The sequence below is a fragment of the Solanum dulcamara genome, chromosome 4 (assembly GCF_947179165.1).
Source record: "Solanum dulcamara chromosome 4, daSolDulc1.2, whole genome shotgun sequence".
In the NCBI taxonomy this organism is placed as follows: domain Eukaryota; kingdom Viridiplantae; phylum Streptophyta; class Magnoliopsida; order Solanales; family Solanaceae; genus Solanum; species Solanum dulcamara.
Genome location: NC_077240.1, coordinates 79,931,737 through 79,948,356, shown reverse-complemented (window position 1 = coordinate 79,948,356; position 16,620 = coordinate 79,931,737). Strand labels below are relative to the sequence as shown.

The window sequence follows — 16,620 nt, the reverse complement described above, 5'->3', positions numbered from 1 at the left end:
AAAATAAAAACAATATTTAAATAATTATTAATACTTACATTAAATAATGTTAGAAAGAGATTGTTGGAAGTAACCCCTAGGGATGAAATTGTCAAAAGTCAAAAGCTTTATAAACCCATTATTTGACTTGTGGAAGCTTAAAACAACATAACTGAATTTTTTTTAAAATTACAATTAATGTTCGATATTTATTTTGAGGCTTGATTTATCGAATTGATGTTGAAAAGTTTATTTAAAAAAATTACTTTGTTAAAAGTAATTTTATGTTTGAGGCTCAAATTTAAAAAATTTATGATTCAGAATGAAATAATACTTATTATTATTTTATGATAATTTACTTTTGTTTAAGTAAAGATCTCATATTTGAGTTTGAACTGCAACCCCTTTTTTTCATAAAAAATATAATTTTCGATTTAAATTTAAATTAGTTCTTAATTAGCCCCTAGAAAATATCGATACTCTGAATGAACAATGAAAAAGACATGTGGAACATTAAACACATGGACTAACATCTTCTAGGTTCTTACCATTAATTGAGAAATAAATCTTGGCCACGTACATTTTATGAAAACAATCAACAGAATCAAATTGTTGATTATGGTTAAAAACATTCTAAATTAAGTATCATTTTTTTGGGCAAGTTTCCTATCTTAGTTATTCATTATTCTTCCTATCTATCTATATTATTATTATTATTATTATTTTTAATTAAAATACATTTTGTGCTGAGTTAATCATATATTCGTTCTCAATCGACAATAAACGTGTGTAAATCAACTCAACATCAAGGTATGAAAATTTGTGAAAAGGTGATAACTTAGATATGTAAATAAACAATTGATAATTACGGTATGATACTCGCAAAAATATGATAGTTTAAGTGTGCGTTTTACCAATAACTCTTTTCTATTTAATGAACTTTCACGCAACATGAATTCAGATAAATCAAATCAACGTTAATATCGTACCTGAAGTTAAGTGAGAAATAAAAAAAAAAGTCAATAAATATGCCTAAGTTCAACCAATCCATTAATCCTAATAGGATCCATTCACCCTAATTTCATCGATAGAATAGATATGATTCATTCATTTATAATTAAATATCTCGAAATCAATATCATTCTTTACACGAAAAATATAAGAGTATTTATCCTATGCTTGATTTCCTTCACTAGCATTTATCCTCATTCCATAATAATTATAATAATTTCATTTTGAGATAGTTCCGCAAAATAATAAAACTTTCATAAAATAACGATATGCAACTGAAAATTCAAATATAAAGTCCATATACATGATTTTCATAATAAATAAACTGAATAAGAGACCTTTAATTACAAATTAAACAACTTCCCCATCTATACAAAAATTTTCTTACATTTAGTATTATGCCCCTAACAAGCCACCAATACAAACCACACAAATTTTGAACCAAATTCCCTCTTCTTTTTTTTTTTTTTTATTACACAAAGCCAACAATTATTTTATTGTGGCCTTAATCAAAACAAAAATAATAAAATGAACAAATTAACAAACACCCCATCTAACCAAATCTTTATTTTTGTACAAATATCTTTCACACTTTTTAAAAAATGGAAATGACTCATATAGAATCGATCAGAAATCTGATAAGAATATTAGTAACGAATCAAATTTCAACGAATTTTTTTGTCAAAAGTCCATCAAAAAGTTTCCATTTTTAATAGCGTTTTCAATTATCATTTCTCTCCTTTTCATCTTTCCATGTCTAAAGAAGACGCGAACATTTTTCCCATTTCAAGAAACCTATTTGACTCGACACCATTTTTGCTACTCTCTTGAGCCTCAACATCCTCCAAATCATCTTCTTGTTCCTCAAATCTGCTATCCAAAGATTGGTACTCAACTTTCTCTTGGAAAATCTTGATTAAAATCAAGTAAATGGTGACACAAAATATTGTTATCCCAACTAAATACCAACTAAATTGTATATTTACTAAAGATTTTGCCCTTTCAAGTGCTTCATGACTTTCACATCTAACCACTCTGTGACCTTCTTCAAAGTTGATAAAACAACCTTTTGAAATGAATTTTGGTGTCCAAAGCATAAACCCCATGACCATAAGCCAAATCCCTTGGAACATAATGCTAAGAGACCTCACAAAACTATTCAAGAAACTCTTAGGAAATTGAATTCCCAAAATAGTAGTGGCTAAACACACAAAAATGGCTATTTGTAAAAGCCAATGGTATTGTCCTTCAACTCCCATATGGTCAGCAGAGTGAAGATGGAAAAGCAAAAGTTGTTGACCAAAAGCAATAGCTCCAAGAAATTGTGTCATCCCATATTTTGCATGGGGTGGAAGTGTAACTTTGTCAAAGATTATGGTGAAAAGTGCATATACAAAGAAAGTTAAGGAGATGTTTGAATGTTCAAAATTGTGTAGATGGTAAGAAGGGATTGTTCCATCAATATCTAAAGGTTGGTGTTTTTTTGGACCAATAAAAAGTTCCATTGAAATTGAAGCCAAACAACCCCCCATAATCAAGAAAAGTTCTAAATACCTAATTCTTGGAGTTGGGAACCAAGGCAAAGAAGTGTATGATTTTGGGTGCAAAGCATGTAATCTAATATGATTAATCAAGTGCCAAATACCAATTAAAAAGAAGCCAAATCCTGGTGCTACATGTCCCACTAAAGTGCCCATTTTTGCAAATTCTTGGTCTGGCTAAAATTGCAAATTTAGCCCCTTTTGCTTCTTCTTGATTTTGGAGAACTATAGATGATGAAAAGAAGGGGGAATTTCTTTTATTTTTTTTAGAAAGTGGTGTGATGGAAAAGAGAGGGAAAAGAAAATGAGCTATATAAAGAGTTTGATAGGGGGGTGGAGGTGGTACAAAAATTAAGAAATTTGTGAAGGTCTCTAGAGACTTCTATAAGTGGTTACTTAAGTAATAGTTTGAATTTTTTGGGCTTTTGCTAAGAGTTTTTTTTTTTTTTTTTTTTTTTTTTGTGGCTTGAGGAATAAGAATACAATTACAATTTGGCATTAAGAAGAGTTGACCAACAATAATACTTATCTGGTTTTTGGCAGTTGGCTGAGGTGGCTATTTTCTAGAAGGGATAATAGGCTATTTTTATTGAATTTGAATTTTTTATATAATGACATCATAAAAATGTATATAATCATCAACTAGGTTTATAGTGGAGTAGTAAGTATTCTTTCATCTTTAACCAAAGATTTCGGGTTCAAATATCCGCAGGTACGGAGTCGCGTTTGTTATGGAGCACTTTAAACCCCCCCTCCCCAATTATGACATTTTCCTATGTGAATTCGAATTTAATCGGATTTCAATGCGAATATCGAATACTGTACAAAAAAAAATGTACACAATTATATCAGTTATATTATAAGGTAAACATAAGTATATAGTTTGAAAAGTACTGATTGTTTATTCAATAAGAAAGATAGTAACTTATTATTACAACAATTAAATTTATTGAGTCCTAACTTAAATTCATTTTGATTTTTCAATGACTACTTTATTTTGTTCTCAAAAGAACTCTCACATGTTTCCTCCTTTGATTTTCTTCAGGTGCTAGAAGCCTAGAATATTTCTTTTAGTCTCTTTTCACATGTCTCTACTTTATTTCAATTTTTTTTACTTTATAGAAAAATATTGCTATACAAAATATATGATACAACATAAAATGAAAGATCAAATTCATGTAGTGAAATATAATTAGAGAGAATTGTTGTTAAAGAGAGGTTTTATAATGAGTATGTCATCATTTTTGATGTCATCATATTGATTAATGACAAAATTAGAATATTCATTAAAGGGACTAAAATATAAAATAAAGTGTACACATAAAAAAATCAAGAAGATAAAACGTCAAATTTTAATTTATATATATAATATAATTTTCAGCGAAAAGTGATTGAATGAAACCCCTTACACTTCTATCTTCGCCACTAATTGTATCCAAATTTGCATGACTAATAAAGAAGGATTTTAATTACATATTTTATACTTGTGGGTATATTTCTCTCTATATATATATATAAACTATATTTTTCTATAAGTTGGTGATCAGAAAGTAAAAGTTATATATGATCATCAGTGACCTCAAATATTTTTGTATAAAATAAGAAAATCCAAGTAATAGAGGGTCTCTTTGGTGTTTCTTCTTCCTAGTGATAAAAAAAATACTTTTACATAATTGAATATAATTAATGTTGTCTAATCAGTTTCATCATATCACCCAGCTCTTTGTCATATTTTACTTTTGAAAATCAATTTGTTTAAAGGAAAAAAAAGGCAAATATACTCGTTAATTTTGCGATTTAAAATAGATATACTCCTCATTAATAAAATGGTGCATATATATATACCCATCGTCTAACAACTGATACAAAACTTATATTTACTAAATTTTAAAAATTAATTATAAATATGAGTTTCAAATTTCAAAAATATCATGTGGCTTAAAAAGTTACCTCACTCACCCCCCCCCCTCCAAACCCAAGCCAGATGAAAAAAACAATTTACCTCTTCTAATCAGTCATAAAATAGATTTGGATCGAATTTGAATAAAAGAGAAATTGAATTTAGTTGAGTCGGATCAAGTTTAGAGATGTAAAAAGAAAAGGAGTTGAGTTAATATTTTAAAGTCACATGACATTTTTTTAATTAAAAGAATTGTTTTAGATTAATTTTTTGTATTCAGTTTGTTAAAGAAAGGGTTAATTTGCATCATTTGTTAGACGTTGATGATATATACACACTATTTTTTAATAACAAAAATATATATGCATCACTTTTTTAACAATGATATAGTTGTTCTAAATCACAAAATTAAAGGTATATTTACCTATTTCCCCTTGTCTAAATCTTGGTGACCAGATTTAAGCATAGTATGTGTCAGTGATCAAAGACAAATCAAATATTTAAAATTTATGTATACATACGACAAACTCAAATTAACATACAATAATAAATGAGTTTACAGCCAAAATTTATAGATATATGGTGAATTTTTAATACATTTATATATATAAAATAAATAATTGAAAGTCAATTTGGTCAAAATGTGTAATTAAGAACAATCACAAGTATCATTTGTAGTTCATAGCTAATTTCAAAAGGTCAAACTTGTACTTCTCCATTTTAATTTCAAACGCAAATTGTTTATTACTAGTAATAATAGTAATATGGAAAAGTACTTTAATTTCAAAATTCTATTTTAATTTCAAACATAATTAACAGTCAAAAAGGCCGTATCTTCTGATGGCTTTTGGCTCTTATTAACATGTGAAAAAATTAATGAAATTCTAGTGGACATATTAAGTTTTAGAGTTAATCTTAAAAAAAATATATCTAAATTATTATATTTTTGAGAGTTTTATATCGTAGTTATTCATTGAGGTAGATAAAAAGTACAATGATTAATTGAAGTATGATATTTACAAAAAAAAGTGATAGTTTAAATATATTTTTTATCATTAACTTTAAGTTTTAAGAGGATTCTAATCAAATTCTTGAAGATTTGATCACTCACTATATTAGGGGATATAATATGGGAAACTTACATAAATATACAATATTAAGAAAATATTTATCATTTATAACAATAAAAAAAATTTCACTGAACACTTATAATACATTTATAATACAGTTTTAATACATATTGCAGAGAACTATTTATAAAACATATATAATACAAGTTTTATAGATGGATAATATATTTATCACATACTTTAATAGACTTATAATACATTATGCTAGTTTCTTACTACACAAACATAATATATATTTTAAAACACTTATAATACATTTATATTGTATGCATAATTCACTTTTAATACAAGTGTAGATTTATCATAATATTGCTATATATTACTATAAATGATAATAAATAAAAAATATCGCTAAAATCAGTAATTAATTTTTAAAAAGCACTCAAACAAGTAATTTTTTCATATAATATTTTAAAAATTGGGTCCAGACAACTAACACTAGTGTGAATATATCTACGAACCACTTCAAGACTTTTGGGCCTCACAATTTTGTCCCCTCAGGTTTTAACCTAAAAGACGAATCGATAATTAAATTACGAACTTGATCTTATTGGACATCTAATTTTTTTCCTTTTATTTCGATATGGATAAATTTATGAAGAATTCTAATACTGTATATGGATAATGATATCAAGAATCCTCCAAAAGAGAAAAAAAAAATTCTTTTACTTTGACCAAAGGATTAATTAAAGAAAAAAAAAATCTTTACTTGTCAAACAAGATTTATCCTCCATGACTCCAAAGAATTCTGAGTTAGCTTCTTGATAATTAATTATCATTTGTTTTTATTTTATGATATGTAACCTAATTTTCATGTAATTTAAGACATGTATAGCAAGATGAGCAAAAATGAAAGTGTTCAATAAGTTGAGTACTATTGTTATAAAAATAATCTAATATATATTTACCAAAAACATGTAAATTTTTGGGAGGCACAAATATAAAGTTTTCGATAGATATTTTGTTGGAGAAGATTTCGATAAGCCAATTTTCGACAGACTTTCATATTTGTATATTTATTGTTTTAGTAACTTTCTTACCAAATTGTAAGAAGAAAAAGGATTGTCTAAAAAGTGACTTCTTTTAGGTATATTTTCTTGAAAGTTGTGCTAGTAATCCATTTAATTAATTTTAATGATAATTAAAGAACTTTCTACTAAACCTCAACAATTCTCTGGAAAAAAATATTGCATTAATTAGAAATTGTTAACAACTATTCTTGAAACATCAAGAATTCTCATAATTTTGCACTAACATGAACTAGCATTCATTTGATTTATACCTTTTTATGAGTGTTTGCTTTCTAGCCTCATAATAATCAACTTGTATCGAATTGCACTAACAAAATTGTTAACAAATAATAAATGTGCATTAATGTCGAATAACTTGAAGTCGACTCTGTTATGAAAATACATTATGAATGAACAAATTTTACGTTGATTATTAGCCTACCACACTCCTCTTCTTTTATCCGAACTTTGGGATCAAAATGTGAGCAAGATCACACGGGCTATCTACTCTCAAAATTGTTAACAACTAGTATTATGCTATTGAAACATCAACAATTCTCTAGAATTTTGCACTAACATAACCTACCTTTCTACAAGTGTTTTGGCTTTCTAGCCTAATAAATACTTTTAACAGATAGCCAACTTTGTGTCTCTAATTTTCTTAATATTCTCACCTATATATATATATAGGGGTAAGTGCTTCTTGTAAGAGGGCTGCCTAACTTATAAAGCATGTGTTCTCATCTTGCGAAAGTTAATAGTGGTTAAAAAGTTAATTGTGTTTTGCCATAATGTAGGTTAAGCTTCTTTTTTTTAGTAAAACTTACGTAAATCATATAGTATAAAGGACTAATTATCATTTTTCTATATTCTTTTTCAATTTATAAAAATTACTTAAAAATATGGTAATCCGGATACATTAATTCAGTAATTCAGATACATTAATTAGGGTTTTATGTATCAGCAGGTAACATTTAAAACATGATACATTGAACATAGAGATAATTTATAAATCAGAATTAATGTATTTGTATTACTAAATTAATGTATCCGGATTACTGAATTAATGTATTCGGATGGAAAGAAGGGATTTTTGAATTTTTTTTAAAATGGATAGGAGTAATGGAAAATATGGTAAATAAAGAAGTGTAATTAAGTATTTTTTTTTCTTTTTTTAGGTATAATGTTACTTCTTTGAATAACTTGTAAATATTAACATTAATTAGCTTTGTCAAATTGAAATCCCTTGGATTACTTGCACTATGTGGCCTATTCGAAATCATTCTTTAAATTCTGTCTATATTAGTTCAATGGGCTAAAATACGCTTTTAAAAAGGTAAAATTATCGTGCATTAACTACTTTTAGCTGCGCTTTTTTTAAGAACAATCATTGTCATGGAGTTTCAAATTCTACATGAATTTCTTGAAGATTCATACGTAGAATTTGAAACTCCATGACAGTAACTAATTTTCAATCACGAAGGCTAAAAGTTGATTATTTGTGATTTTTAGCGCTTTAAAAGTAACTTGATGAATTTTATCTTTTTGTGGCTCATTTGTGCAAATGTCCCAATAAATAGCCCAAAAGCAAATGTCACGGGTGAAAGTTTATTTGGACCCGATCCATATATGCACAGAACCATATTATCTTTACCATACTACATTTATTTCATAGTGAAAATTAATCAAGAAAAAAGATTTTTTTTAATTATGCTATTATAAATTAGTTAAACCAAAATCAATTAAAGTTATACGTCAAACAAATTATGGCATCGCCCAGGATATTTTTGAGAGTCCTCGAAGTGAGATAGTGTCGGAAAGAATTTTTAGTTAAACATTGTGTTCCTTACAAAAGATTTGAGCTAAAATTGATTATTATTTTTATGTAATTTGAATTATCTATGAAATATTAGACATCAAAATTTTGAATATTATTAGACGAAGAATAATTTTACTACTTGACAAATAAATCAATGTAGTTGTAAAACCCTAGCATGTAAAATATTTTTTACCCCCATATAATAAGAGTAGTGGAGTGAAACTATCATAATGAGTGAGGTAAGTGAACATTAAGCATGTGATTTAATGATTAATTTAAATAGTAGATAGATTTGAAATATTACTTTTTAAGGGAGTGTCTATGTGGGCTCCAGTTCCCACCTTGTTTTTAAAAGAGACTGTTGGCCATTTTTTTTGGTCAAATATTACTGCGATTTGCAAATTGCAGCTTCTTCTTTTGATTTGTCAAAAAAAGTGGCGAAGTGGGTGAGGAAGAGTTCCTATAAAAGGAGCTCTTCATTTTATTCATTCAATTCATAGAGAAAAAAATATTTGAGCTGTGAGGTATTTCATAAACTATAAGAAAATAGTTTGTGAAGAAAAATAGAGTCTGAGCGATATTTTTAGTAAGGTGGGAGATCAAAAGAGTGTTATTCTTTTTTTGAGTATTGTACTCGGTACTACCCAATGTAAATTTCTTACTATAGTAATATCAGTTGGACCTCTTGGCCCGTGGTCTTTCCCTTATTTAAAAGGATTTTCACATAAAATTTTTGGTGTCATTATTTTCTCATTTTATTTTATTATTTTGACCATATAATATTTTTGTGTTAGTCCACGTTTTTTCCAACAAACTGGTATCAGAGCAAGATTTTATCTGAGTATGCTCTATGGTTGCATCATAGTCTGAACTTTCATATCAAAAAAGATTTACTTTGATTTGCTATAGTTATATTTTTTGGGGGAAAACGATGGAAGCCAACACTAGTAGAATGGTTATTTTGAATGGTATTAATTATGCCATTTGGAAGGAAAAAATAGAAGATCTGTTTTATGTCAAGATTTTTTATCAACCAGTCTTTACTACTGTAAAGCCTTAAAATAATACAGCTGAAGAATGAAATATGTTGCACAGACAAGTGTATGGATTTATTAGGCAATGGGCTGACGATAATGGGTTAAACAACATTTCTAGGGAGATACATGCTCGTACCCTATCAGAGCATTTTGAAAGCTTGTATGCTCGAAAGATTGGAAACAATAAAATGTTCTTAATAAAGCAGATGTTAAGTTTAAAATATCATGATGGTTCTCTGATGACAGACCACCTGAATAATTTTCAGGGAATCATGAACCAGTTGTCTGCTATGGGCATTAAATTTGGCAAAGAAATTCAAGGCTTGCGTCTACTTGGTTCCTTACTAGACTTTTGCGAAACATTTAGAACTTTATTGTCAAATTCTGCTCCGGATGGTGTGATCTCTATAGATTCCGGCAAGAGTAGTGTCTTGAACGAAGAAATGAGCAGAAAATCTCAAGGCTCTTCTTCGAATGTATTGATAACTGGCTCTAGGGGAGAAATAATAATTGTGGTACTTAGAATAGAGAACATAGAAGGAGCAAATCCAGAGGCAGACTTAGAGATATTGAGTGTTATCATTGTGGCATGAAATGACACACAAAGAAGTTCTGTCGGAAATTAAAGAGGGAGAACAAAGACAAAGAGGAAAATAAAGAAGATGGCAATGAAAACTGCCTAACCACCGTCTCCACCGAAGATCTTGTTTCAGTCTTTGATGTAGATTTGATAAATATTATTTGTGATAAGTCAACCTGTATTGTGGACACTGGTGCCGCATCTCATGTGACATCAAGAAAGGAATTTTTCTCTTTCTATACTCCGGTGACTTTGGAACCTTGAGTATGGGTAATGAGACTGTATCTAGGGTGGTTGATGTTAGTATAATCTATTTGGAAACTAGTATTGGAACTAAACTAATTTTGAACAATATAAAACATGCACCTGATGTTCGTCTGCACCTAATTTCTGTTGGTGTTCTAGATGATAAAGGATATGTTAGTACCAATGGCGGTGGAAAATGAAAACTCATCAAGGGTTCCTTGGTTGTGGCTCATGGTAACAAACGTCGTGGTCTATACTGGACTATGACTTCTACTTGTGCAAATATGGTGAATGCAGGTGAGAGCGATAACTCCTCAACGTTATGGCACAAGAGGCTTAGTCACATTAGTGAAAAATGACTCAATGTTTTGGCCAAGAAGAAATTGTTGTCTGATTTCTAAAGTGCTAAATTAGAAAAGTGTGAGCACTGTTTGGCGGAAAAACAAAACAGGATCTCCTTTAAGTCTAACCCTCCTTCAAGAAAGATAGAGTTGTTTGAGTTGATGCACTCTAATTTATGCGGTCTAATGAAGATAAAGACTCTGGGTGGTGCACTCAACTTTTTCACTTTCATTGATGACTGCTCAAGCAAGCTTTGGGTCCATATCTTAAAAACTAAAGACTAAGTGTTAGGTGTCTTTAAGCAATTTCAGGCTTCAGTTGAAAGAGAAACTGGAAGAAAACTAAAATATATTCGTACTGATAATGGTGGTGAATATTGTGGACCATTTGATGAATACTGCAAGCATCAAGGTATTAGACACCAGAAGACTCCTCAACTAAATGGGTTGGCTGAGAGGATGAACAAGACCTTGATGGAAAGAGTTAGATGTTTTCTTTTTGAACTAAAGTTATCGAACTCCTTTTGGGGTGAGGCCTTATTGACTGCTGCACATATTATTAACTTATCTCCTGTTATTGCTTTGCAACGTGATGTTCCAAATAGAGTTTGGTATGGAAAGAATGTTTCCTATGACCACTTGAAAGTATTTGGTTGCAAAGACTTTGTACATGTGCCGAAAGATGAGAGGTCAAAGTTAGATACCAAGACAAGATAGTGCATCTTTGTTGGATATGGCCTTGATAAATTTGGTTATAGGCTATATGATCCAATTGAGAAGAAGCTTGTGAGAAGTCGTAATGTCGTTGTCATGGAAAATTAAACCATTGAATATATTGACAAAGCAGAGAAGCTAAAATCTTCAAGTTCAGATGGAGTAGTCCATCTTAATTAAGTTCCTTATATAAGTATGAATGACGTTGGTGGGCTTGATGATCATGATGATGCTCAGAATCAAGTCCCAGATCAACATGTTGATGTTGATGATAATAATGATGTTATTATTGATGATGCTCCTACTCATGAAGTTGTGGACAAATTAAATATTCCTCTTAGGAGGTCCATAAGACAGCATATTCCTTCCTCTCTTTATTCACCTAATGAGTATGTGCTACTCACTGATGGGGGTGAACCAGAGTATTATGATGAGGCCATGAAAGATGAACATAAGGATCAGTGGATTAAAGCCATGCAAGATGAGATGAAATCTTTGCATGAGAACCACACTTATGAGTTGGTGAAATTTTCTAAGGGCATGAGAGTTTTGAAGAACAAATCGGTGTTCAAAGTTAAAATTGAAGAACACAGCTTGAAGCCCAGGTACAAAGCTAGAGTGGTTGTTAAAAGATTTAGTCAAAGAAAGGGTATTGACTTTGACGAAATATTTTCTCCTATTGTGAAAATGTCCTCCATTCATACAATTCTTGATTTGGCTGCTATCTTAACTTAGAGATTGAGCAAATGGATGTGAAGACGACTTTTCTTCACGATGACCTAGAAGAAGAGATTAATATGGAACAACTTAAGGGCTTCAAAGTAAATGGTAGAGAAAATTTTGTATGCAAACTCAAAAAGAGTCTCTATGGGCTGAAACCGGCTCTTAGACAGTGGTACAAAAAGTTTGAATCTGTTATAGGTGAGTAAGGCTATAAGAAGACTTCTTCAGATCATTGTGTATTTGTACAAAAAAAATTTGACGATGATTCTATCATCCTCTTGCTATATGTGGATAATATGTTAATTGTGGGCAGAAGTACTTTCAAGATTGACGAGTTGAAGAAAGAATTGTGTAAGTCTTTTGCTATGAAAGACTTGGGTCATGCCAAGCAAATTTTGGGCATGAGAATTACTCATCTCAGGAATGAAAGGAAAATTTATCTGTCACAAGAAAAGTACATTGAACACATACTGGAGCGCTTCAACATGAAGAACGCTAAGCATGTTAGCACACCTCTTGCTGGTCATATGAAGTTGAGCTAGAAGATGTGTCCTACAGCTCGGGAGGAAAAAGAGAGCATGGCCAAAGTTCCATATTCCTCCGCCGTAGGAAGTCTAATGTATGCAATGATATGCACTAGACCTGATGTTGCTCATGCAGTTGGTATTGTCAGCAGATTTCTCGACAATCCAAGAAAAGAACATTGGGAAGCTGTAAAGTGGATACTCAAGTATCTGAGAGGAAGCTCAGATAAATAGTTGTATTGTGGAGGATCAAATCCAATCTTGAAAGGCTATACAAATGTCGATATGACAGGTGACCTTGATAATAGAATCCACTACTAGATATTTGTTTACTTTTTCAGAGGGAGTTATATCATGGCAGTCAAAGTTGCAGAAGTGTGTTGCACTGTCTACAACTGAAGCTGAGTATATTGGGGTTACTGAAGCTGACAAGGAGATGATATGGCTCAAGCAATTTCTTCAATAGCTTGGCTTGCATCAAAAAGAGTATGTCGTCTATTGTGACAGTCAAAGGACAATAGACTTGAGCAAGAACTCTATATACCATGCAAGAACAAAACACATAGATGTGAGATATCACTGAATTCGAGAAAAAATAGAAAACGAATTTATGCATGATGAAAAGATCTCTAAAAATGAGAATCTTGCAGATATGCTAACCAAAATGGCAACAAGGGACAAGTTCGAGCTGCGCAGAGAACTTGTTGGCATGAGCTCTTTCTGATAAGACGAAAATACTTCCTTCTAGTGAATGAGACTGGAGGAGGAGATTTGTGGGGTCCAGTCCCCACCTTGTTTTCAAAAGAGGCTGCTGGCCATCTTTTTTTGGTCAAATATTACTGCAATTTGCAATTTGCGAATTGCAGCTTCTTCTCTTGATTTGTCAAAGAAAGTGGTGAGGTGGATGTGAAGAAGAGTTCCTATAAAAGGAGCTGTTCAGCTCCTCATTTTATTCATTCAATTCACAAAGAGAGAAAAAAATATTTGAGCTGTGAGGTATTCCATAAACTATAAGAAAATAGTCTGTGAAGAAAAATAGAGTGTGAGCGATATTTTTTAGTAAGGTGGAGATCAAAAAAGTGTTATTGCTTTTGAGTGTGTGATAGTCTCTTTTTTTGTATTATACTCGGTACTACCCAGTGTAAAATTCCTTACTATAGTGATATCAGTTGCTCCTCTTGGCTTGTAATTTTTCCCTTATTTAAAAGGATTTTCACGTAAAAAAATGCAATAATTAATTGAGGTATGATATTCACAAAAAAAATGATAATTTAAATATATTTTTTATCATTAACTTTAGGTTTTAAGAGGATTCTAATCAAATTCTTGAAGATTTGATCACTCACTATATTAGGGGATATAATATCTTAAAAATTGGGTCGAGACAACTAACACTAGTGTGAATATATCTACGAACCACTTCAAGACTTTTGGGCCTCACAATTTTGTCCCCTCACGTTTTAACCTAAAAGACGAATCGATAATTAAATTACGAGTTCGATCTTATTGGACATCTAATTTTTTTCCTTTTATTTTGATATGGATAAATTTATGAAGAATTCTAATACTGTATATGGATAATGATATCAAGAATCCTCCAAAAGAGAAAAAAATATTCTTTTACTTTGACCAAAGGATTAATTAAAGAAAAAAAAAATCTTTACTTGTCAAACAAGATTTATCCTCCATGACTCCAAAGAATTCCGAGTCAGCTTCTTGATAATTAATTATCATTTGTTTTTATTTTATGATATGTAACCTAATTTTCATGTAATTTAAGACATGTATAGCAAGATGAGCAAAAATGAAAGTGTTCAATAAGTTGAGTACTATTGTTATAAAAATAATCTAATATATATTTATCAAAAACATGTAAATTTTAGGGAGGCGCAAATATAAAGTTTTCGATAGATATTTTGTTGGAGAGGATTTCGATAAGCCAATTTTCGACAGACTTTCATATTTGTATATCTATTTTTTTTAGTAACTTTCTTACCAAATTGTAAGAAGAAAAAGGATCGTCTAAAAAGTGACTTCTTTTAGTTTTAGGTATATTTTCTTGAAAGTTGTGCTAGTAATCCATTTAATTAATTTTAATGATAATTAAAGAACTTTCTACTAAACCTCAACAATTCTCTGGAAAAAAATATTGCATTAATTAGAAATTGTTAACAACTATTCTTGAAACATCAAGAATTCTCATAATTTTGCACTAACATGAACTAGCATTCATTTGATTTATACCTTTTTATGAGTGTTTGCTTTCTAGCCTCATAGTAATCAACTTGTATCGAATTGCACTAACAAAATTGTTAACAAATAATAAATGTGCATTAATGTCGAATAACTTGAAGTCGACTCTGTTATGAAAATACATTATGAATGAACAAATTTTACGTTGATTATTAGCCTACCACACTCCTCTTCTTTTATTCGAATTTTGGGATCAGAATGTGAGCAAGATCAGACGGGCTATTTACACTCAAAATTGTTAACAACTAGTATTATGCTATTGAAACATCAACAATTCTCTAGAATTTTGCACTAACATAACCTACCTTTCTATAAGTGTTTTGGCTTTCTAGCCTAATAAATACTTTTAACAGATAGCCAACTTTGTGTCTCTAATTTTCTTAATATTCTCACCTATATATATATAGGGGTAAGTGCTTCTTGTAAGAGGGCTGCCTAACTTATAAAGCATGTGTTCTCATCTTGCGAAAGTTAATAGTGGTTAAAGAGTTAATTGTGATTTGCCATAATGTAGGTTAAGCTTTTTTTTTTTGGTAAAACTTACGTAAATCACATAGTATAAAGGACTAATTACTATTTTTTATATTTTTTTTTAATTTACAGAAATTTCTGTAACAACCCCTAAAATGTTGTATGTCGGTATTTCAATTCTCGACAAAAATAATACAGCCTTTGTATTTTGGGCATAACTTTTCATAGGTTGGTCCAAATTAGGTGATTCAAATTTCTGGGTAATCACAACATCCTTACCTACAACTTTCATGAAGAACATAACTTCAAATTCGGAGTATAAGTAGGTCAAATAAATTAATCTTTGCAAGATATAGTGCTGTGACGGAATTGAGTGTTGATAGAAGAAAATTCATATCTCACTGTAGGTTGCTCCAAATTGGTTGATTCTTGAACTATATGAAACTAGACTTCCATATCTACAATTCTTATGAAGAAACCAAATCCTAATAAGGAATTTATCTTATTCAAACGTAGCTTCGAAAATGAGTATTCTGTTAAAAAGAACTCATCTTACCTAACATGGAAACATCTAGATGCATTTGACATCATGCATGACATAAATTGTCCTCCATTTAACATCATCCATTACATCAATATATTCCATTAAATTTTCAGATTTTTCTTTATAATTATTTTATTTATTGTTAGGTTCCTCTTTCCCACCTATAAATACCCACCTTATTTCCTCATTTTATTCATCAAGCTTTCCTAAGTATTTCTTCTCTCTATATACTTCTTCTCAAATATAGTTTTAGTTTTAGTAGTATAAAAATACTACTCCGGTTATTCTTATACTCCGGATAGTACAAAAAACGCTCCGACGAGAAGAAAAGGCTAGGGATCCAAGAGTATTCCAATTCAGAGTAAACCTTCGGATTTAAGGTATGTAAGGCTTTCATAGCATTGGATTGAGTTCGTCCATGCGCCCAATATTTAAATTTATTATAATTGAGTTATAGTTGAGTTTTATTCAAATCTTGAATTCTAGATGAATTAATTCTTCTTCTATTGAGTTTGGTATATTTATGCATTAATATTATTATTATTGTTATCTCTCATATTATTGGAATTATTGTTCATGGCTACTTTCCCATGAATTCTAATTGATTTGATGTTCATGAATATTTTTACATATGTTTTGAGTAAAGATGTTGGCTTTTTATTATTTTTATTGATAAAAAGAGAGTTATATGAATTAATACTATATATGTATTTTATTGAGTTTTAAAAGAGTAAAAGAGTTGAATTTGAATGAATTTGAGAAAATGATATTTTGAGCAAGATGTTTTGATGAGATGT

The 16,620-nt window shown here is 30.0% G+C and overlaps 1 protein-coding gene across 1 annotated transcript; it reads right to left on the bottom strand.

The window, feature by feature from the left end:
• Positions 1-1,291: 1,291 nt before the first annotated feature.
• LOC129885177 (uncharacterized) lies at positions 1,292-2,793 on the bottom strand. Its single transcript, XM_055959376.1, has one exon. It carries the CDS (start codon positions 2,685-2,687, stop codon positions 1,734-1,736), a length of 954 nt encoding a protein of 317 aa, XP_055815351.1. The 5' UTR covers positions 2,688-2,793; the 3' UTR covers positions 1,292-1,733.
• Between the last annotated feature and the right edge of the window lie 13,827 nt (positions 2,794-16,620).